The sequence below is a fragment of the Phoca vitulina genome, unplaced genomic scaffold, assembly GCF_004348235.1.
Source record: "Phoca vitulina isolate PV1807 unplaced genomic scaffold, GSC_HSeal_1.0 scaffold16, whole genome shotgun sequence".
In the NCBI taxonomy this organism is placed as follows: domain Eukaryota; kingdom Metazoa; phylum Chordata; class Mammalia; order Carnivora; family Phocidae; genus Phoca; species Phoca vitulina.
The window spans coordinates 27,403,009-27,427,294 of NW_022589719.1; the positions used below are offsets into that span (position 1 = coordinate 27,403,009).

At 41.9% G+C, this 24,286-nt stretch overlaps 1 protein-coding gene across 1 annotated transcript; it reads right to left on the reverse strand.

Annotated features, from left to right (window-relative positions):
- Positions 1-4,857: 4,857 nt before the first annotated feature.
- CBLIF (cobalamin binding intrinsic factor) lies at positions 4,858-19,691 on the reverse strand. Its single transcript, XM_032415110.1, has 9 exons — positions 19,613-19,691; positions 18,145-18,321; positions 17,190-17,303; positions 16,630-16,770; positions 14,462-14,643; positions 10,808-10,985; positions 9,216-9,417; positions 6,736-6,854; positions 4,858-4,919 (listed from the first exon to the last, which is right to left on the reverse strand). The coding sequence occupies exons 1-9, from the start codon at positions 19,689-19,691 to the stop codon at positions 4,858-4,860; spliced, it is 1,254 nt and encodes a 417-aa protein (XP_032271001.1).
- Between the last annotated feature and the right edge of the window lie 4,595 nt (positions 19,692-24,286).

Consider the following 24,286-nt stretch of genomic DNA (forward strand, 5'->3'; position numbering starts at 1 on the left):
TTTATTCCATTCCCATGTTCTCCCTGATCTGAAACCAGTGCTACACTGTTTTAATTATCGTGACTTTATTACATATTTTTATGTTTGGTCAAGTTTACTTTGCTTTCCAAAAAACATCATGGCTGTTTGGCATGTTTGGTCTTCAAGATAAAATTTGGAACTATTTTGTTCTATTCTCTCTCCCTTTCTATTTTTATTTTCTTGACCAGGATTCTTGTTGTTGTTGTTCCTCTTCTTCTTCTTAGAAATCTCAAGTCATTTGTGCTTCTGAGCAAGATTCTTTGTCATTTCAAAGAATTACAGGATCTCAGTTGGAAGAGGCTAGAGGAAGCTCTCTTTAGTTCCTCTTCCTTATCAGGGTGTGGTCTTCAATTGTGAACTTGGTATAGGTCATTCGTATATCTAGTTAAAGGAAAGTACAGTTGGGTTTGGTAACAATCTTCCCTCCTCTCCCCTGTATCTTCACAAAAAACAGTTATGGAGAAAATTGACCACTTCCCTGAAGGAAGTTTAGGCTTTACCAGCCATGTCCAGTAGAGGTCGCAAAAAACGCTTATGAAAGTCCCTGAAACCATAACCAAATCCATGCTTGGGCATTATGCGTTATGCAAAATAATGAACACACATAGACTACATTTTATTACAGTACTGCCTCAAAGTGGAATTGCAGCCTGTCATAGAGCCATTGTCAACCTGCTCGCCTGTCCCCCACCTTTGCCAATACAAATGAACACACCCAGTTAATTGCAAAAGTTGGGGGGCAGTGTTCTCTCTCTCTCACACTCCTTCCTTTCGTTGCCCAATTTATTGTTAAATAAAAAAGGTCATCTTTGTTAAAAGTAATTTTTCCCATTTTCCAGTTGCTCAATTATTGTATTGAATGTAGAAAATGTAGACAATAGAGAAACAAACAAAATCGGTCACCAATAATTCCATCACACAGTTAACCACTCTAATACTCTGGAATGGATGGCATTAGACTGCATCATGAATGTCTTTCTATGTCAGCAAGTATTTATATTCAACACAAATTTTACTGACATTTAAAAAAATTAATTTAATACAGGTGCCTGGGTGGTTCAGTTGGTTGAGCATCTGGCTCTTGATTTCGGCTTAGGTCATGATCTCAGAGTCATGGGATCAAGCCCTGTTCCAGCTCCATGCTCATTGTGGAGTCTGCTTGGGCTTCTGCCCCATCCCCACTCTAAATAAATAAAAATCTTTAAAGATCTAGGTTTTATTGTATTTCATACTTCTTTTAAAAAGTTAATTAACTTTTAAAATAAAGTATAATTAACATACAGTGTTATATTAGTAGCAGGTGTACAATATAGTGATTGAACACTTTATACATTACTCAGTGCTCATCACCATAAGTGTACTTTTTTTTTTTTTTTAAGATTTTACTTATTTATTTGTCAGGGAGAGAGAGACTGAGCACAAACAGGGGGAGTGGCAGACAGAGGGAGAAGCAGGCTTCCTTCTGAGCAAGGAGCCCAATGCAGGACTCGATCCCAGGATCCTGGGATCATGACTTGAGCCAAAGGCAGACCCTTAACTGACTGAGCCACCCAGGTGCCCCTCCATAAGTGTACTTTCAATCCTCTCCACCTATTTCACCCATCCTACCCCCTCCCTGCTCTGGCAACACCAGTTTGTTCCCTGTAGTTAAGAGTCTGTTTTTTTGTTTGTCTCTTTTTCTTTGTTCATTTGTTTTGTTTCTTTTTTTTTTTAATTTCATTATGTTATGTTAGTCACCATACAATACATCATTGGTTTTTGATGTGGTGATGCATGATCCATTGTTTTCATATAACACCCAGTGCTCCATGCAGTACGTGCCCTCCTTAATACCCATCACCGGGCTAACCAATCCCCCCTCCCCCCTCTCCTCTAAAACCCTATTTGTTTCTCAGAGTCCATAGTCTCTCATGGTTCATCTCTCCCTCTGATTTCCCTCCCTTCATTTTTCCCTTCCTTCTCCTAATGTCCTCCGTGCTATTCCTTATGTTCCACAAATAAGTGAAACCATATGATAATTGACTTTCTCTGCTTGACTTATTTCACTTAGCATAATCTCCTCCAGTCCCATCCATGTTGATGTAAAAGTTGGGTATTCATCCTTTCTGATGGCTGAGTAATATTCCATTGTATATATGGACCACATCTTCTTTATCCATTCATCTGTTGAAGGGCATCTCGGCTCTTTCCACAGTTTGGCTATTGCAGATATTGTTGCTATGAACATTGGGGTGCATATGGCCCTTCTTTTCACTACATCTGTGTCTTTGGGGTAAATACCTGGGAGTGCAATTGCTGGGTCATAGGGTAGCTCTATTTTTTAAATTTTTGAGGAACCTCCACACTGTTTTCCAAAGTGGCTGTACCAACTTGCATTCCCACCAACAGTGTAAGAGGGTTCCCCTTTCTCCACACCCTCTCCAACATTTGTTGTTTCTTTCCCTGTCCATTTTTGTCATTCTAACTGGTGTAAGGTGGTATCTCAATGTGGTTTTTTTTTTTTTTTAAGATTTTATTTATTTATTTGAGAGAGAGAGAATGAGAGACAGAGAGCACGAGAGGGAAGAGGGCAGAGGGAGAAGCAGACCCCCCGCTGAGCAGGGAGCCCGATGCGGGACTCGATCCCGGGACTCCAGGATCATGACCTGAGCCGAAGGCAGTCGCTTGACCAACTGAGCCACCTAGGCGCCCTCAATGTGGTTTTGATTTGAATTTCCCTGATGGCTAATGATGATGAACACTTTTTCATGTGTCTGTTAGCCATTTGTATGTCTTCTTCAAAGAAGTGTCTGTTCATGTCTTCTGCCCATTTCTTGACTTGATTATTTGTTTTTTGGGTGTTGAGTTTGAGAAGTTCTTTATAGATCTTGGATACCAGCCCTTTATCTGTAGTGTCATTTGCAAATATCTTCTCCCATTCTGTGGGTTGCCTCTTTGTTTTGTTTCTTAAATTCCACATATGAGCCAGTAATTCCTCTACTGGGTATTTACCCAAAGAACATAAAAACACTAATTCAAAAAAATATATGCGCCCCTATGTTTATAGCAGCATTATTTACAATAGCCAAATTATGGAAGCAGGCCAAGTGTTCATCCATAGATGAATGGATAAAGAAGATGTGGTCTGTATATGCAATGGAATATTACTCAGCCATCAAAAAGAATGAAATCTTGCCATTTGCAACAACATGGGTGATCTAGAGGGTATAATGCTAAGTGAAATAAGTCAGTCAAGAGAAAGATAGATACTGTATGATCTCACTCACATGTGGAATTTAAGAATTTCAGGGGCGCCTGGGTGGCTCAGTCGGTTAAGCGGCTGCCTTCGGCTCAGGTCATGATCCCAGAGTACTGGGATCGAGCCCCGCATCGGGCTCCCTGCTCGGCGGAGAGCCTGCTTCTCCCTCTCCCTCTGTCTGCAGCTCTGCCTACTTGTGCTCTCTCTCTGTTAAATAAATAAAAATCTTAAAAAAAAAAAAGAATTTCAGTGACTTTTAAGTATCCCATCGTATGGATCCGCCAGGGTTTACCTATCCATTGCCCTATTGTTGGACATGTAGACTGTTTCCATGTTTTCCATATTATGAATATCATGGCATGTTATGAGAGATCACTTATTCACACTCCTGGAGGGTGCCTTCTACCACAGTACAGCGCTGGCCTTTTTCTGGGGGTACAGTGAGGTACCTAATAGATATGTTTGGGATGAGGGCTTGGGCTGGTGGTTCACATCTCCTTCTCCCAGGAGCCCCTGTTACCAGAGGGTAGGCTCTTACTCTGAGCAGCTTGGGGGGGAGACCTGTGACGGGGCAGGTGAATCTTTGCCTTGGGGTCAGTATTAGGAAGTGTACTAAAGCTGCATCTCTAAGGTTTGCTCTCTGATTGCCTCAGCACACATTTTGATTCTTGTATATCTGTGCCCTATTATGATTCTCTCCTTTGTGTAATTTTCAGAATTGGGATTTTGGGGGTTGAAGTTGAGTATATTTTAGGTCTTTTGATACAATTTTCATGTCCTTCACCAGAAAGTCAGTACCAATGTTGACTCCTACCAGAAGAGATTAGATTTATGATTGTCTTTGAAAGCTTAATTTTTCTTTCAAATATATATATATTTAGGGTGTGGTTATAGATCTATATTTCTATTTAATGTGTAAAATATATATGTTTTATGTGGGGTGGGATTTTAGATCTATATTTATATTTAACATATAAAATACATTAAATTTTATATTATATACTAATTGTGAGTTATATTTATATATTAAATGTGTATATATATAAATTATATAAAAATATACATTTTAAACTTAATTTTACCCAGAATAAATATTAGAAATGGAAGGAGAGAGTATTAACATCATTTACCTCGTTCTAAACCATCTGGGAGTCTCATATGAAAAATTTTGGTCATTTCATTAAGTGATTTGAAAAGTAGTACTTGGTATAAGAAACAAAAATAGGAGTTTTTTTAATAGGAGTTTTTAAAATATATCACTTCATTTGTAGAAATAAAGGAATCTGTTGTTTAATTAATTGAGAAGATCAGAATGAACTGCAAAAATATCACCGGGGCTCTCTCTTCTCCCCTCATCCTAGGTTTAAACAATGACTGGCAGTCATTGCCTTGAGAAGCTGGACCTTTTTTCTTGGGTCACAGATGTTAAGACTCCAGGGAAGTTTGAATCATTTATTCTACATAGTGGTTTCCATGTTTTTACCAGGAGTATGGTAGCATTGTAGATACCCACTTTTTTTGCATAGATTTGAAATAAAGTGAACAAAAATTCCACCGTCCTTTGGAGGTGTTTGAGAGAACCTGAACCCACCTTGTCCTTAGTACTTTGTGAAATTGGCCATGATGTGCTCATGGCTGAAGGGTTTGTAGTCGGCAACTCCTGGAAACAAGCAGAGAAGAACATGAGGAGGCCATGGTGTAACCACCCCTACCTCCCAAAGGGCCAGCCCATAGTTAGAGGAGTAAAATCATCCCCGAGTGAAATGGGCAGCTTGATTAGTATGGAGGAGCATGAGATTGGGAGATTTAGGGAGTCCTTGTTTCTAGGCTTAGAGCTGCCATGTGGAGCATCTCTTTGGACAAGCCCCTTAAATTGTGAGAGCCTCCTTTTCCTCCTTTATACTAGCAGGTATAATGTATTGAACCTAATCCTTTTCCTCATGCCTTAAATTGCACTAATATCTACCCTGAAGAGACATTTTCAGGATTAGGAATAAGGACTGCCAGATGCCTAATATAGTCCCTGGCACATAGTTATTGTGCAATAAAATGACTTAGTTAAGTCGAACTTACAGCATTCAAGGTAGGAACTCATGTTCACTTTTGAAGATTTTGCAAAAAGTAGGGAAGGGCATTGGGTTGAGAATTCTTGTGTTTCAGGGCAGAGAAGTTAGATGATGGCAGTATTGATGATTAGCTTTCAAGTCACCGGGCATTGGAAAGATAATTCCAGGCCCAGATGTTTTAGATGTCAGAGGCCGGTTTACCATTCTTTCCCCAGAAAAGAAGGGTAATTGGCAGACATGAGAATAAGCCTGATTTAGGTTCCCAGGCAATTCTTGAGATGCAGGTGGTAGAAGAACTAATAATACTAATATTTAGCATTTGTGAATGCAGAAGACATTGAACTTACTCATTTTAAACATGTTATTTCTAATTTTCACACTAACCCAAGAAATGGTTATTACTATTTCTATTTTATAGCTCTGGAAACTGGTTCTGAGAAGATTCATTCCTTGCTTAATGCAGCTAGTAAGTAAGAGAAGGGGCTTCTAACCAAGCCTTGTGTAACCTCAAGATCTTCATTACATGCTTTGCTGCAATTCAACAAATTCTGACTGGCCAGATTTTGTTAAGTACCTGACAGACTCTAAGAAAACATCTCTCCCATCGAAATCTTGGATAATAAAGCATCTTATAAAGCCACAGCCTCAGTTCTGCTGTGACTTTACGTGGCTTCACATCTCCCTGCATTGTGCTGATTAACATCCCCTTAACTAGGGAACATCATCCTTAGACAAAACCACACACAGTGCTCTTTAACTTGGAGGATATGTTAGTATTTGCGCAAAATTTTAAAGAATATTTTCCAAAGTGGCTGTACCAACTTGCATTCCCACCAACAGTGTAAGAGGGTTCCCCTTTCTCCACAACCTCTCCAACATTTGTTGTTTCTTGCCTTGTCAATTTTTGCCATTCTAACTGGTGTAAGGTGGTGTCTCAATGTGGTTTTGATTTGAATTTCCCTGATGGCTAATGATGATGAACATTTTTTCATGTGTCTGTTAGCCATTTGTATGTCTTCTTCAGAGAAATGTCTTTTCATATCTTCTGCCCATTTTTTGACTTGGTTATTTGTCTTTTGGGTGTTGAGTTTGAGAAGTTCTTTATAGATCTTTGATACCAGTCCTTTATCTGTAGTGTCATTTGCAAATACCTCTATCTAAGAGAACAGAATAGATGTTTACCTCTATCTACCCATCATGTATCATTCAATCGAATCACTGTATATATATTCATAATATATATATATGTGTATGTACATGTATGTGGCATCACTGTATACACAAGTATCATATATATACATACAATCTCACAGTTATTTGATTAAATGAGTGAATTAATTAAATAAGGAAATGAAAGAAAGTAGCCCGCAGACTATGGAAGAAAGTCCCAAATTCCTTTCCTTTTCTTACCTTCATTCAAAGGTGTTTTGCCACTAAGGAATTGCCAGTATGTCCGCTCATGAACATTTTCAGCAATATTGTTGATGGAGGAGATGACAAGGCCCCATGATGTCATCGTGGTTTCAAATCTGTAAGATAAAATCATATGTGATTAACCTCATTTAGGTCAGTCAATAAGGAGTTAAGGTGAAGGGACAGAGACATTCTAAGTGCTTTAGAGATCAGATAAAACCACGCTCAAAAGAGAAATTGCAAATGACTAATGGATATGAAGTTACTTCACTTGCAAGTAAATGAAATTAAAATGAATGGAGTTTTTTAAAAAAACCTATCAATAAGCAAATTTAAAATAATGTAAATGCCCAACAATGGGTGAATACTTACATGAGTGATGGGATGAATATCCAAGATTGAATTTTTTTTTTTGCTGTGATGAAATTGTATTTTTCAATAATTTTAAGTGACATTAAAAATGCTCGTGCAATAATTGTTAAGTGAAAATGTGGGACACAAATTTTACACGAAATAACTATCCCATCCATGTGAGGGATCACAACTATCTATAAGATACAAAGAAGAAAACCTACAAAATTATAAAGAAATGTCAACAGCGATTATATTGTGCACACGCCATAGGTGCTTTGTTTTGTTCCTTTTTAAAAAAATTTATTTAAATTCAATCAATTAACATATAGTGTATTACTAGTTTCAGAGGTGCTTTGTTTTGTTCTTTATGCATCACCCACCAGTTGTCTAGTATATGTATTTATGACGTTCACAGTCAGAAAAAGAAAAATCAGGCAAAATTAAAGCTAAGCTCAGAGAAGTAGTAAGGTATATTCAGAGGGTATTTGAAAACTAAGTATTCTTGAAATGCAACTTTTATCCTGACCTGTCTGTGGAAGTCAGGGAAATTATGGAGCTGGGCTGTGAACAGCAGGTATAATGTATTGAACCTAATCCTGTGGAATAGATTCCGCATACCACTCAGTTGTCACTTCCTTGGGCTTGGCCAATCTTTCTCTCTGGCATCTCTCTGCAGAATTTGGGTCATGTCATCGTTCCTTTGAATGTCTCTCCTCTTTTCCTCTCCAGGACCTGGCATTTTTCCTCTGCTCCTCCTGTGAGCTTAGTCTTCTCCATATTTCTCTACTGCTTCCTCTTCTTGCAAACTATGAAGACATCCCAAGGTTTAATTTTATTTCTTGGGATTTACTTCTCTATTCTGCCCTTTGCCGACAGGACAGTGGAAGGAACATGAGCTTCACAGTCAAGTCTGGGTTCAGATCTCAACTCTATTAGTTACACGTCATGAGATCTTAGGAATGTTACTTAGCCTCTTTGGGCCTGTATGGTGCTATCTGTAAAGTGGGCATATAGATAATGGTTTGTTTGTTTGTTTTTAAAGTGGGCTGTATGCCCAGCATGGGGCTTGAAGCCACAATCCTGAGATCGGGAGTCCCATTCTCTGCTGACTGAGCCAGCCAGGTGCCCTGGACTCGTGGCTTTGTTGGGAGCTTGTCTGCTGCCTCTGCACGGTTCCTCAATTTCGGTCATCACCTCTGTCAGATGACCGTCCAGCCTCTTTTGCCTATCCTGACCTCTTTTTCTAGATCTTCATCTAAACCTCCAAAAGCTCCCTAATGTTTCTGTTTTGAATACCCACAATTAGACATGTCTAAAGGAATTAAGTCTTTTTCTCTGAAAGACATTCTTTCCTCCTGACACTTCTATCAAAAGTTTGGAAGCTTCTCTTTCTGCGCTCCACCCCCCTTCCAGTGCTCACAGAGCTGAGTGGCATCTTCCTTGGTGTGAGTCTGTTTATCTTAGATGGAGTCTTCATCACCTCACAGATTCATTACCATAGGCAAGCCCCAGGTCTCCTCCTTGTCTCCCATTCTTGAACCAGTTAACGTTTTACAACATGACTTTTCTTACTTAAAAGCTTGCAATGCTTTCTCTAATAGGAAGTCCGATCTCATTAGCCTAGTTTTTCAGACTTTTTCCAATATCACCCAGCCTGTCCTTCCATACGTTACTCACTTGATTCAGTCCCGTATCCCATATTCTCTTCTCTAGTCAAGCTGGCCTACTCACTGACCCTGAAGTCCTTGCTTATTCCTATCTCGAATGCTTCATTCTAGCCATTCCCTCTTCCTAGAATACCATCTTCCCCTATCTTCCTTACAGTACTTATTCCTCAGATGGGGTCCAAAGCCACAAACCTTCCTGGACTACTCTAACCCACAGCAGACTCTCCCCCTTTGAATTCCTGTTTGTAAAACTCCATCATATGTTGACTTGTGTCACTGAATTTTTCCTGAGAGCCATGCTAGTTACAAGATTGCAGGCTTCTCAAGGGGTGATGCAATGAAGATCTGTCAAATTATCAGAAGGAGAAAGAAAGTAAGAAAATGAAGGAAGGAGGGAGAGAAGGGGAATTCGGGAGGGGTCTGGGGAGAATGGTGAACACTGCTTGCAGCACTCACTTGAACATGGAATTTCGGCGCTGTGCTTCCTCTAGGACAACAAGTAGCACTGATCCACGTTTCACACTAACGTCGATGGTCACATTGAAGCCCAGAGCCACCCCCTTCAGCTGGTTATTTATGGTGTATATGACGGTGATGTTGGAGGCTGTGGTGGGAACACGGCTGGGTTGAGTGGGGAGAGTTGGTTGCACTTCATCACCTGTGAAGAGCAAAGAGGCCACATTTGTTGAAGATTATGGGGTTTGTATTACAGGTGCAAAAATCTCTGTTATTGGCAACTCATCCTAAAAAAACATTTCAAGAAATGGCAATGATTTTGTGTCCTTTGTGGGTTGTTCTGAGGAACTGGTGTGATCTATGAAGCTCTCATTTCCATTCTAGAGAATTGTTCGTAGCTGAAGAGGTGACAGCCAGTTTTATAGTGAACATCAGTTTTGTTAAAAGAATTTATAACCAGAAGGGAGGATGGTTAGCCCTAAGTCATGTATTTTACATGATTGAGTTCTGTGGAGTTGTGGGCTTTTTTGGCAACAAAGGTAGTAAGCAAAGGTAGTAAGTTTCAGACCATTTAACAAAACACCTGGGCAACTATAGTGTAGAATCCTAGGAAAGACTCCGTGGCCACCTTGTCAAGGTTGGAAAATCACTGGGGAAGCAGCCTAAGGAGTTGGGTGAATGTAGCTGTGTTTGGTGTAATTGGGATCAGGCTGCTTGATTGCAGTCTCTATAGACTCTGTACCGAGATGGGCAAGGAGCTTAGTAATCTCTGCTTATCTAGGCAAGTCCATGCGGCATAAGCCAAACAGTACTTTATACTAGTATTTGATTAGAAAGAAGAGGTATCTTTGCAAAGACTCGTTATCTCTGGAGTGATAAAATTTTTATGCAGGACTCCCACTTTCTTCCTGCATATTTCTACAACGTTTGAATTTTAAGTATCCCTGTATTATATTTTTAATTGGATAAAATAGAGATATTTAAAATAAAAAGGTAATGTGCCTGGTTTCCAACCCATTCCTTTGATGTGCCAGGAGCACCAAGGCTTCGTATTTAGATCTCCAAGTCTGATTTTAAACGCAACTCTGTTCTTCTCATAAGTCTCTCAGACCAGATCAGTGGTCACACTTTTTTTGCTATGCACCACATGTGCTTCTATGTCTATTTAATACGTATTTCATTCTTCCAAATGTTGTAGTTTTTGTCTACATATCTGTTTCCTGACCTTGTAAAGAGCAGATATCATAAGATACTGCATAATTTTTGGTGTATTTGTCAAGTGAATTAAGGAAGTTATATATCATCTGATTGCTAGGAGCATGGACCTCCCCTCTTCACCAGCATCTCACCGAACGCTATGCATATAGTAGGTGCTCACTTAATGTGTACCGAATGACGTAGACGTGGGGGCTGAATTATGAGGGCAGGCTGGCATGGCCGTGTGTTAGTACACAACACCTGGGGATGGATAGTAGATGTGGCTTTGCCTACATAACAAGCCTATATGCCACTTAAAATCGATCCACATATTATTAGTGGCATAAGTTGCTACTTCATGACATAAGGAAAGGCAGATGTTAAAGAGTTCTTACCAGGGCTGCAAGACACATGGGGCACATCCAGGTATGTCTTGCCTTTCAGGGAAGGGAGGATTTGGGCAACGGACATGGGATTGTGGAATTTCCCCTGCTCAATCTCCTTAAGTATTGTGTCCGTGGTCTTCTGGCAGTTCCATTCCTTGTTAGGTTGCTTAGGTGTCACAGAGAGAGCCTGGGACAGGAGAGAGAGAGGGAGAGAGAGAGACTGAGAGATTGATTAGGCGTAGCTGAGAGTTGGCCTCTATAAACTTCATAAGAGATAGACTTGATCACTAATCTTGGGGATCAAACAGAATCCAACACTGAGCTGCCCAAGGTTCGGGACATTGTCGTTCTTGTTCACTGCTGCATCCCCACCTCTTAGTTCAAGGTCTGTCACATAGCAGTCACACGACAAATATATGTGCACCAATCAGATTTGGGGAACACTATTAGGGCTGTTATATTTATAGCATGTGTATATAAAACAGTTCTTGGATGTAGAACGAAGGTGAGACCCACAAGCTCCAGGGGCAGCGTTAGTCTGGGTCATCTGGCCATCTAAACATGGTAGTGCTCTTTTGTTTTATGTTGTCCTGAACACCATTTGGTGGACTCCTCCCATTCTTTGTGATCATGTCAGGACTATCAACCAGAGGCTCCACAACCCTGGCCACAGGGGTGGACTCATGGCCTGTGCTGGGCTAATCATAGAGTGCCATCCTTTTGGTGACAGTGATTAGTGGGCACACACACTAGCCAGTGTCCTTTCCTGACATACAAACATTCAGAGAGAGAAGCATGTCTTTCTCTCCTGCTGGGGGTATTCAGCTGGCACCACGTAAGTAAGCATTGGGCTGGGACCATCTTCCTCAGTCACTTCGAAGAAGCCATGCAGTAGGAGACAGTGAGGAAAACCAGGGCTGAGTGATGAAAAAAGAATGGTGCCTGAAAGCACAATTTGAGTCCTTTATTCTGCTTAATCCTCAAACCATTTAATCGAGCCCTGGACCTTCTAGTTTATAATGTGAAATAGTAAATCCCCATTTTTTTTTAAGCCAAAATTATTTGGGTTTTATGTTATTTGCAAAAGGATTCTTGATTAATGCACCATGTAAGTCATTCTACTTTGCTGAGATTTATATCACATGAGTAAAATAGAAATCATAATTTATGCCTACCTTTGTGGGTCCATTTGAGGTTCAGATGTGGGACAATAAGCAAAAGCATTTTGTAATGTGTGATATATAAGCTATCATTACCACCTCCCTCCCTTTTAGTCGCGTGCTGTGACCCTCAGAGTATGTCAGTGGTTTGAGATTGCTGGTGACTGATTCACCTGAAGCTTGGAATAGGAAATGAGAGATGAGAGAGTCGAGTCAGAAATGGCTTTGTGAGCCGAAGGCAGTTGATGAACCACCAGTTTTGACAGGCATGACCATCACTGTTAGCTTTGACAACCGTGGACCCTGGCTCTTGCCAGAGGTCACTTTACAGGGTAGTTTGGCTTAAGGGGCATTAGGTAGGTACTCCTCAGCAGCCAGATCTTGTTCACTTGCCATATTCACCTCTCAGATCCCAAAAGCAAGATGTATCCCCTTGGGATAAAACATTACCAATGCCAACACTCTAGAGAGGAATAACACATTACCCTGTGAGAAGTCATTAATAACTTTGCATGAAGATGTTTATCAGATCCTTTTCCAAGTTAAATCCCCAAGTTAAGAGGAATTTTGAAGGTTTTGGAATATTGATAGAAGGAAGAGAAGAAATTCCTGAGTGCCTAGGGAAGCCATGGAAGTGGCCCAGGCCGCTTGAAGGGCACTGAAATCCTGGAAGACGATGAATAAAGGCTGAAAAGGAAGCTTAATATCACTCTTCTGCTGGGAGAGACCATGAACAATTACCGAGCACCACATCGTGCTTGTGATTTAAAAAAAAAAAAACAAAAAACCTTTACAACCTTGTTTTTATGGGGAAAGTGAAATTCAGAGAAATTCAATATTTGCCCATAGTGGTGGCAGATCTGGGATTCAAACTCAAGTTGTGACATCTTGAGAGCCCTTTGCTTTTCCACACCAGAACATTTTAAATTAGAAAAAAAGTTGTGTATTAGATATCTGGTGATTTCAGACTTCAGGCTGTTTGGGTAAACTCTAGATATGTGCCATAACTTGAGTAGGGAGAGGTTATGTATCCTAACTGATTAGAAATCCATATGACCTGTGATATCAGGATAAGGATGAGGTCTTGCCTTTTCATAAATAAAGCTTTAATTCTTAGGTACAGCTTATCAGAGTGTACCCTGTGGGTGATAAAATCCCAAAGAGAATTCACAAACCAAACTAGCAAAAGCAAACATTTCTCTGTCTGGCATTAAGGAGAAGCAAGTTTATTTTAAGTGAGTCATAGATAAAACCCACCTTATATCCCTTCCAGACTGCCCCTGATATTCCACAAGGCTTTCTAGACCTGAGCCCCAGGATTGTTCTTAGATGATTCAGCCTGATTCAAAGACTGGTAACAGTCTTTTTTTTCCATGGCAAAACTTCATTCACTTTGACATGACATGGAAGCTGACATTGTTCTCATTAGTTGCTCCAGTACATGGCACATTGGAGTGGGGATTTTGTATTTACTTTTATGTTTAACATAAACTAATTTCTAGTCTGTTTATGTCCTTTGCTAATTTCTAATGTGTGGAATGTCAGGGCCAGTCTCTGCTTCTCTCCCCAAAAGGATTTCTTTCTACCACTAGTCCAGAGGTGTATTAGGTTTAGGGGGCTGGCCATGGTTCTCTCTTTCCTGGGCTTTTGGAGTTGAGAGGGTCATAATGTAGTTTTTCTATGAATTACATTAGGCATTTCGAGACTTTGGAGCACAAACTTCTCAGTTTGGACTAGAGGATTTGGCCACAGATGACCCTTTAATTTCCGATTCTAGTTGGTTATCTTTCCCCACTATCATTAGTATGTCTTCCAAGGGAGGATGCTGCCCTAATCAGCCCTAATCAATGGGGTGGGGTTGCATTTGGAGATATAGCAAGCAGCATCTTATGGAATCTGAGCCTGGGTATCTGTACTAGGGAAACATAGGATTGAGTATGGACAGGGTACCAGACACACCTGGTTTTGCCATTTAGAGCACTGTGTGAGGTTGAAATGAGATCGAGAGTATAAAAGAGCTTGACAAGTCAGCTTTAAGTTGTCTTCATTAATCAGTTTGAACACAAGCCGGCATTTTCTGGATCAAGATAAAGGGCTGAAAAGAGAACACGTGACTGGCAAGATGGAATCAGAAAATTCCATTTTTTTGAGGACCTATTTTAATATCCTTATTTTTTATACATCAAATTTTCATCAATCTATGATTATTATGAACAAACTGATCATTATCAGTAATAACCTGATATGTTTCTGGGATTTATTTATTTTTTCCAAGAAAGAGAAAATAATTCATGTAGTTTTATTTTCACCTATGAGGTAGGGAGGAATTCACACCTGCATTTTACCAGTAGAGAAACTGAGACAAACACTACAAGGAATCTACCTCAAGTCATACTGGCTGATCTTTCTCAAAGATATTAGAAGAAGCCTGGTCTCTTGATCCTACAATCCAGTCTTATCATATTGGCATGGACCCCACAAAGAGCATGGGTGATGTGTTTACCTGCATGGCAAGGCCAGTACTGTAGATGTCCCCAATGATGCCATTGTCTTTGATCCTCATGCTGATATTCTTCACGGCTTCCTCTAGTACCTGACTGAACAGAATTCTGTAACCTTCCTCTGAACCTTCTGGGATCCTGTTGTACATACAGGTCAGAGCTAAAGTTGCCATCGCTCCTGTGTCTGTGAAGCACGGTTGGAGGGGAGTGGGTAAGACAACCATCACCACAACAATATGAACAGCTAACATTTACTGTGTGCTTATTGTATTCCAGCTACATTATCTCCTTTATTCTTCAGGACTGTGAAATAGGACCTATAATTAATTCCATTGAAGGGATAAAGAAATGGAGGCTCATAGAGGCCGAGTAATGGCCCAAGGCCTCACAGCTGGTAACTAGCAGTGCCAGGACCCAGATCTATATGACTCCACAGCTCATGCTTTTAATTAATGTAGACTGGCACTTTATTCAATCTCATTTTTCTTGTCCCAGTGTTTATCTTTTAAAAATGTCACTAGTTCTTGAAGGCCCGGCCATCACCACCTCTCAGTGAAACTTTCTTTGGTCTGACCAGTGCCACAGGTGCAGTTTCTTTTCTGAACCTTTTTTTAATATAGGCTCCATGCCCAGCATGGAGCCCAACGTGGGGCTTAAACTCACGACCCTGAGATCAAGACCCAAGCTGAGATTAAGAGTCGGATGCTTAACTGAGTGAGCTACCCAGGCGCTCCTCTTTTCTGAACTTTTTTAGCCTGTGTTGTTTGGACCTGTTTTGCAATCTCAGCACTCTCTGCTCTGTTTTACTGTTACCGTGCTCTGTGAGCTCCTGGATGGTGGGAACTTTGCACCCCCCAAAGCACCCAGCGCAGGGTCATTTTCATTATTTGCATGGGAAAGTGTATGTGGACTGAATGAGCAAGATCTGACAGGACAAGACAGAACAAATGAAAGACTTGCCAGATAACTTCTTTCTCTGATCTTCTCCTCCCTACTGTAATCTCCACCTGAATTTGTGTAACCTCATTAAGGATGACAGTGTTGTTGAAACCATTGTTGGCCAAGAAGTCAAATCTCCTGAACTGACAGACACCTTGGTAATGCATGAGGTCCCAGATGGAAAATAGAGGCCAGTCTGCTCTTGAGCCATAGGGAGGGTACTAGAGTACTTGATTATTGGTCTGAAAGAGCCTGAAATGAGAGAGTTTGCCTGAAATGAGAGAGGTTGCAGAGGCAGAGTGGATAACAGGGTGAAAACCTGAGATATGCTATTGCTTGGAGAGTGGCAAAGGAGAGAAGGTGACCATGAATGAAGGGCACATGATAATGTCCTCAGAGAGGGTGTTATTCAGAGCTGGTATCATGATCTGAAGAAGGGTGGACAGAAAAGGACATGGTGCTGTAGGGGAAAAAGCTTCCCTTCACAAGCAGCCATAAGGTTACAGAATGAAGAAATAACATGGTTCCAGTGTATCCTTGAAGGGGAGGAGCATGGTGGGTTTAGGGTTCAGAGAGTATCTGTTTACTAGAAAGAGAATATCAGGATGTTATAAGGAGAAACATTGGGAAGGAAGGAGAGGGGAATCATCAGTAGTAATAAAAGAGTGGGTTCAGGGGTGCCTGGGTGGCTTAGTCAGTTAAGCATCCAACTCTTGGTTTCGGCTCAGGTCATGATCTCAGGGTCGTGAGATGGAGCCCAATGTCTGGCTCCTTGTTCAGTGTGAAGTCAGCTCGAGATTCTCCCTCTCCCTCTCCTTCTGCCCCTCTCCCTGCTCTCTTTCTCTAAAATAAATAAGTGAATCTTTAAAAAGAAGAGATTTCAGGGTAAGACTGAGTCTAGACATTGATTTAATCATTTAAGAATTTGCCTGGGAATAACCGCTGACTTGGGTAACTTGTTTATTGTTCCCAGGAGAGATTCTGTCACTGTCAGATATTTCAAGTATTGTCCTGGATTCTTTGTTTTACTGTCTCCCCTTCATTTATTCCTTAATTCACATGTCCAACAAATATTTCTTAAGTGCCTTCCATCTGCAGACATTTTCATGATCCTCAGCTCCTCCTCCATGGAAAGCTCCCCCTCCCACTTTCCCCTACTGCCTACCTCCCCCATTGAATGCCCTTGATGTTCCCAGCTCAGGGCAGTGTTTGGAAGTGGCAACCAACTCACCCGTATTGAAGGGGGAAGAACTGAACCTCAGGTACTTGGCAAAGCGGGCTGCTATGGGTAGGGCTGTCGCTGGGTTCTCCTGGCACAGTGCCAGGACCGCCAGACTGGGCCCATAGAAGGTTGAAGCTGGAGCACTGAGGTCTGGGAAGGGGACAGAGGGTCTCTGTAAGATTAACATTCACCATAATGAGGACGTTCGTGAAAAAGGTAAAAGTCAAATCTTTTAAGTAGAAATTTCTAGAAAACCTGTCCAAAAAGACTCCATATTGGCAAAAGCTAACTTGAACATTTCTCAGAATAAGAATATTACCTAGCAGGACAAGAGAATAAAAGGGATAGCTGTCTTCAGGTGATGGTGTAAGTCTGTGTCCCCAGGTAGTGGTCTTCTCTGGTTCATTTGGAATCAAAGTGAATATCTCATTGTGGGATTATCTGAGGGATCCTGAGTAACTTGTGTCTCTTCCCTTACTTTCCACTCACCCATCTTTTTCTTTCTAGGTTTAATATTCTCAAGAAGGACCATTTGCCTCACTCTCCCCTCCCTTCTGATGAGGTCTTACTTGAAGGTGGCCAGGTTTCCATTTGTCTCTGTAGAATTGATACTTTATTCCCAGGGTCTCGGCAGGAGGAGTTGAGGGCCATGATGGTAAGGGCGAGCTGACCAATGGTCAGGTCTGTGGAGGAGAGAACAAAACAGTCACAAAGGTATTCTCAGGGGGAGAGTGTGCCAGGGGCCAGGGCTGAGCTCTCTGCTTCTTGTCCAGATCATTTTGATTTTTTAATAAGGTGATTAGATAATTTTTTAAAAAGATTTTATTTTTAAGTAATCTCTACACCCAACATGGGACTCAAACTCACAACCTGGAGATCAAGAGCCACATGTACCCCCACCCCCACCCCCTCCCCCCGAGCTAGCCAGGTGCCTCTAGATAGTTTTTTGATCTGGTTTTTCTTAAGGAAAGAAGTATGGAAAAATGCTCAAGGAATGTTTAATCTGGTGACCACTGTGTGACTTGACAACTTCATCAGGAATCCCTGTTATCTAAAGCAGCAAGAGCACCCATACAAATTCATACCTGAAAATAATTTTAACTTTATTATCTAACTTGATCCTCAAGGCAACTCCTGTGAGGTAGGCAGAACAGAGATTTGGTTATTATTATCATTGTTATAATTACTGTTAGTGTCCTTGTTATTAGAATCATCTGCATTTTGCAGACAAAGAAGTGAGGTTGGTCCAGATCTGCGGCCTGTGTAAGGTCACAGAGTTGGTAAGTGGTGGGGCCAGAGCTGCAAGCCCGCTCTTTTTACATCTGGCCTAGAGCTAATTCTGCTCTCCTGCCCAACTCTACAAATGCTCTCACTTCACACACCTTTCTTTCCGGGTACACAGGGAAAGATGCTTTGGTGATTCAGGTACAATCGCAAGTGGCATTGGAGTCGGGGCGGGGGGGTTGGAGTTGGGATCTGGGGCTGGAGAATCAGGGAGCATGTGGAGCGGCTCTGACTTCTCACCGGCTGTGTCACTGGCCATGAGCTTGTCAGCCAGGAGCTTCTGGGCCTCCACGTTGTAGGCTCCAGCCAGGTTCATGGCAATCAGGATGCTGGGATTTGGGTAGGCTGAGCTGGTCACAGAGTTCTCCATGAGCACTTGTATGCCATTAACCAAGGGCTGCTGTGCTGGGGGAACAGCTGAGAAGAGAAAAGCCATTTACTAAACCCTTAATCCTCTCTCTCTCATCTCAGAAACATGTTTCCCGATCTCTCTGTTAGAAGATGGGATTAGTTAGCATTAGTATTCTCAGGGACACCCTCTGTGGGGGTGATTATTTTTTGGGGGTATCAGGTGATTATTAAAGAGAGATGGAGAAAACACTGAGATTTTCTTTTGAGGCCAATTAGACCCAACATCTTCTCAAATAACCCTTATATTTATCAAAGTGCTTTCTCATTTAGGAAGTTCAAGCAATATGGCTCATGGCCATTTCATATTATTTCTAGCACATTCCTAGAAATCACTGATTTCCTTGTAGTTTTTTCTCACTCTTTTTTTTAAAGTTAATTTTTTTTTTGGGTGCCTGGGTGATATAGTTGGTTAAGTGTCTGACTTTTGGTTTCAGCTCAGGTCCTGGTCTTAGGGTCCTGGGATCGAGTCCCGTGTCAGCTCTGTGCTCAGCGTGGAGTCTGCTTGGGATTCTCTCTCTCCCTCTCCCTCTGCCCCTTCCCACCCCTTTCTCTCTTTCAAATAAATAAATCCTAAAAAAATATAAAGTTATTTCTTTTTTGTTTTTTAGGATTTTATTTATTTATTTGAGAGAGAGAGTGTGTGTGAGCCTGTGGGCCAGCAGGGAGAGGAGCAGAGGGAAAGGGATAAGCCGACTCCTTATTGAGAGCAGCACCCAATGCAGGGCTCAATCCCACGACCCTGAGATCATGACCTGAGCTGAAATCAAGAGTTGGATGCTCAACTGACTGAGCCACCCAGGTGCCTCCCTTTTTTAAAAGATTTTATTTTTAAGTAATCTCTACACCCTACGTGGGGCTCGAACTCACAACCCTGAGATCAAGAGTTGCATGTTCCTCCAACTGAGCCAGCCAGGCACCCTCTTTTCTTCTTAGTCTTACATGAAAAATATGGAAGACTTGGGATATGACCTGTCCTCAGCGAGTACCAACATCCCCCTAGCAGTGGCACTTGGTCGGAACTGCTCTGAGCGTCTCTCTTTGTGCCACCAGCCATCATTCCTGTGCCAGTATTTCGATCTCTCTTAAGGTAAAATGCATAGACTTGCCTCTCCAAGAACTTATGCTATTTGACCAGGAAAGATGAAGCACGCACTCACCCTGACTCATCTACTTTGAACTTCTGCAGTGATTGCTGTTTTCAATCACTTTCTCCTCAGCAGACCTCCGTGTGTGAGGTGTCCCCCTTTCCCTGGGGGAGCTGCTTCCCTGACCTCTCTGGAAGAACCACCATACTCACAGCATGAGCTTTGGGTCCAGGTGCTGGTCCCAGCCACAGCCCAGAGAAGGTTCAGGAGGTGGAGGGTGAACCAGGCCATCCCACTCTCTCTTGTCCTGTCTACAGATCCCATGCACAGATCCCCGTTTTGAAAATGGAGTGTTTCTAAAACCCTTCTCTTATATATGCTTCTTTTTGTAAAACAGTCTGCCCTCCTCCCACTCCTGGCCACTCCTAACCACTTATGTTCATCTCTCTTTCTCTGATAGAACTAATTTCCATATGCTTATCTAAGTTCCCTCCTATCAATCCTCCAAGGTGTGTGGAGGTGATTTCTAGGTGGCACAGTCATAGGCGACACTTGGTGCTGAGTATGATGTGATGGCAATGATGACAGAGTGTCCTTCACCACAGTCCTGGGTCATTACATCAGGAGCGTGGCTGGTGTGTGAGGGAGCATAAATGGGCCTTCCTCCTGGGCTTTTGTACACTGGCCCAGACAACCTCCTGGCTGTTTATCAGCAACCACTTCATTGAAGGTTAGGCAGTTCCTAAGGCACCGTCTTACTTATGGTTCGAGGCACTTGCTTCAAAGTATGTCCTTTTATGCTCTCAGGTGAGGATGTGCCAGGTGAAGTTGGCCTTTATGCAATTAATAAGTTGCTGTGACCTGGGTCCCAGCCTAGGCTCTTTAAGGTTGTTTGGCTTCACGCAAGCAATGGACCCGAGTTTCCCAGAAATTGTATTTTGTTTTTTTTAAGTAGGCTCCATGTCCAGCATGGAGCCTAATGCAGGGCTCCAACTCATGACCCTGAGATCAAGACCTGAGCTAAGATCAAGGGTGGATGCTTAACGGAACTGAACCACCCAGGCACCCTGCTCAGATTGTTTCATTTGATTTCTCTTTCCTTATCTGGGGACAAAGCAGTTTCAAACACCCAGGGCTTTCAGATATTATCGTTTTTTAAATTTTATTTAAAAATTTTTAAATTATGTTATGTTATTCACCATACAGTATATCATTAGTTTTTGATGTAGCATTCCATGATTCATTGTTTGTGTATAACACCCAGTGCTCCATGCAGAACGTGCCCTCCTTAATACCCATCACCAGGCTAACCCATCCCCCCACAACCCTCCCCTCTGAAACCCTGTTTGTTTCCTGGAGTCCATTGTCTCTCATGGTTCATCTTCCCCTCTGATTCCCGCCCCCCTTCATTTTTCCCTTCCTTCTCCTAATGTCCTCCATGCTATTCCTTATGTTCCACAAATAAGTGAAACCATATGATAATTGACTTTCTCTGCTTGACTTATTTCACTTAGCATAATCTCCTCCAGTTCCATCCATGTTGATCCTTTCTGATGGCTGAGTAATACAAGGCAAGAAACAACAAATTTTGGAGAGGTTGTGGAGAAAGGGGAACCCTCTTACACTGTTGGTGGGAATGCAAGTTGATACAGCCACTTTGGAAAACAGTGTTCTTCAAAAATTTAAAAATAGAGCTACTCTATGACCCAGCAACTGCACTACTGGGCATTTACCCCAAAGATACAGATGTAGTGAAGAAAAGGGCCGCATGTTTGTAGCAGCAATGTCTGCAATAGCCAAACTGTGGAAGGAGCCGAGATGCCCTTCAACAGATGAATGGATAAAGAAGATGTCCATATATACAATGGAGTATTACTCAGTCGACATCTTGATTGTGGCCTCATTGAGAGACCCTGACCCACAGAAACTATGAGATAGTACATTTTGTTGTTTTAAGCCATTAAGTTTTAGGGTGACTTGTATTATTAACTAATACGTGGTATATGTTGGGAGATGATGCCAGAAAGACAGTTTGAGGGCTTCACATGCCATGTGAAGGAGTGGTAGGCACAATTATGCCCTCCCCTCAACCCCACACACCTATCCACATCCTAATCTCTGAAATCTGTGAATATGTTAGGTCACATGGTAAGTGGGAACTAAGGTTGCTAATGAGCTGATTCTTACATAGAAGATTATTTTGGATTATCGCGGTGGACCCACTGTAATCAGAAGTCCTTATAAATGGAAGAGGGAGGCGGGAGAGTGAGTCAGAGAAGGGGATGTGGTGATGGGAACAGAGGTCGGAGTGATACAAGTGCTGGCTTTGGAAAGTGGAGGAATGCTGGCCTCTCCCAGAAGCTGGAAAAGGCAAGGAAACGGATTCTCCCCTAGAACCTCTAGAAGGAATGCAGCCTTTTCAACACCTTGATTTTATCCCAGTGAGATCCATTTTTTACTTCTGAGCTCCAGAACTGTACAATGATATGTTTGTCTTAAGCCCGTAATCAGTGGTAATTTGTTGCAGCAGCAATAAGAATCTAACACAGGATTAGGATCCCAGCATGGCATTGACCTTGGGTTCCAGAGCCTGCTTGTGACCGTCCTGAGATGAGCCACACCCCCTTGGTGTGCCTGTTCTTTAACCACACATTTCCTTATAAATTGCTATTTATAGCCATGGTTGCTGTAAGACTGATTATGATACAATTGTCTCACTTAGCAAATAACTTCCACAACAGGAACCACACAGGCCATACTTTTCTTAACTCATATATTTCAACAGTCCTTGGCTAACTTTTGAGAGAACTAATTTTTTTTAAGAGACAGGGGGGTAGGAGGGGGAGGGGCAGAGGGCAAGAGAGAGAGAGAGAGAGAATCTCAAGCAGGCTCCATGCTGAGCACAGAGCCTGACATGGGCCTTGATCTCATGACTCAGATCATGACCTGAGCCAAAATCAAGAGTCAGATGCTCAACTGACGGAGCCACCCAGGCATCCCTTGACTGAAACTTACTAATTTACTTGTCTGTTTTCTCCTGTGCCTCATTTTCTGGTATCCAAGCACCCAGACTCTCAATGGACATCTGAGAGGTTTATTTGTGTCGATTATTCTCTGCTGTGGCAGCAGAGGGAAGTTTATCCCCTCAGGCTCAATCTCAGTTCTGTCATAGTGCTAAGCTTTAGAGCTTCTCATAAGGCAAGGGTGGCCAGAGCTAGGATTCCCTGGGCAATGTCAGTAGAACGTGAAGGGAATGTTACTCCATTTCCCTCCATGTCTGTCTCTGAGATTAAATGCATTCCTATCAGATAGCAATGTTACTATATTCTACTATGGGACCAGTGGTTAGGAGAAACTGAGCTTTGTTAAGAGTGGAGGCTCACAGTGCTACAGGGAAGTGTTAGAAACACAGTAGAGTAAAGTGAGATTTTATGTTTGATCCAACAAGAGGAATTAAATGAAAATTGCAAAGGAAATGACTTTTTCATGCTGTGATTGCATGTTATTTGATTCCGTGTCAGTGTGCCCATTAGAATATCCTTATACCACATTTGGAAGAATAGGTCTAATACAAATTGTATATTTATATTAGACCTATTGTGTGCTTTACTGGTGTTGACTGGTTATTATTGAAAGTGAGCTAGAATCATAGAGAGAGTCAGCAATCTCAAAGGGACCTATTCCAACTTTGTTATTTTGAGATTCAATTTCATTGGTCCATTGCAGGGTCAATACTTTCTGTTATTTTTTGCTTGAGCTTCCTTATTTTTCCTGATGGACAAAACCAACCATATGTACTCTTTTTTTCCAGGATACTACCAGTTTTTTTTTTTTTAAAGATTTTATTTATTTATTTGACAGAGACATAGCGAGAGAGGGAACACAAGCAGGGGGAGTCGGAGAGGGAGAAGCAGGCTCCCGGCTGAGCAGGGAGCCCAATGCAGGGCTCAATCCCAGGGCCCCGGGATCATGACCCGAGCCAAAGGCAGATGCTTAACAACTGAGCCACCCAGGTGCCCCAGGATACTACCAGTTTTTAATCTGTCTTTTTGAGTGTAATTATTAACAGTGTTCACTTTCACTCTTTCAGTGTTGTGGTTGGATGATAAGTCATGCTATGTATGATAGACAGGAATGGCACTTATAACATTTTGCATATTTATCACCCTAAGCCATTATCCCTCAATTTCGCTTGTAGAGTCTACAAACAGGTCTGAGAGCTGCTGCCCCAGGTGAACAGCACCATGGAGGTCCCCTGTCTCTAACTTAATTTTTAAGATGAGACACAGACCCAAGGGGATAGAATCCATTGCTGTCTAGTTATCTGTCATATCCAGTTAATGAAGAATAGGGTGGAGTTGACCCTGAGGGTTGAGGACCAGTACCAGAAAAGCAGTGGTCAAACCCTAACAATAAAGCAGGGTTGCTGGTGGAGGGGAGAAAGCTAAGAGTATTGTGAAGGAAACACAGGAGGAATGAGGGAGACATTGATAAAATAATTTAATTCTGCCTGAAGGCATCTTCCTTTTGGGATTGCTTTATTTAAAGATTTAATTTTTTATTAGAGTGAGATTGAGAGAGAGAAAGGTAAGGAACAGAGGGGGAGGGAGAGGGAGGAGGGGAAAGAATCTCAAGCAGACTTGGTGCTCAGCATGGAGCTTGCTGTGGGGCTTGATCTCAGTGAGATCATGACCTGAGCCAAAATCAAGAATGGGACACTTAACTGAGCCACCCAGGCACCCCTGATTTTTATTTTTATTTTTAGATTTGTTTATTTGAGAGAGAGAGAGAAAGAGAGAGAGCGTGAGCTGGGGGAGGTGCAGAGGGAAAGGGAGAGAGAGAATCTTCAAACAGGAGCCCAACACCATTGATCCCAGGATCAATGA

Bases quoted from the DNA above. Each gene is read 5' to 3' on its own strand.
- CBLIF (XM_032415110.1), bottom strand. From the start codon at position 19,691: ATGGCCTGGTTCACCCTCCACCTCCTGAACCTTCTCTGGGCTGTGGCT. The intron at 14,644-16,629 runs GTGAGTTGGTTG...CGTGCTTCACAG, and splicing joins TTCTTCCCCCTTCAATACGG to ACACAGGAGCGATGGCAACT. The intron at 10,986-14,461 runs GTAAACACATCA...CTCCTGTCCCAG, and splicing joins GTACTGGCCTTGCCATGCAG to GCTCTCTCTGTGACACCTAA.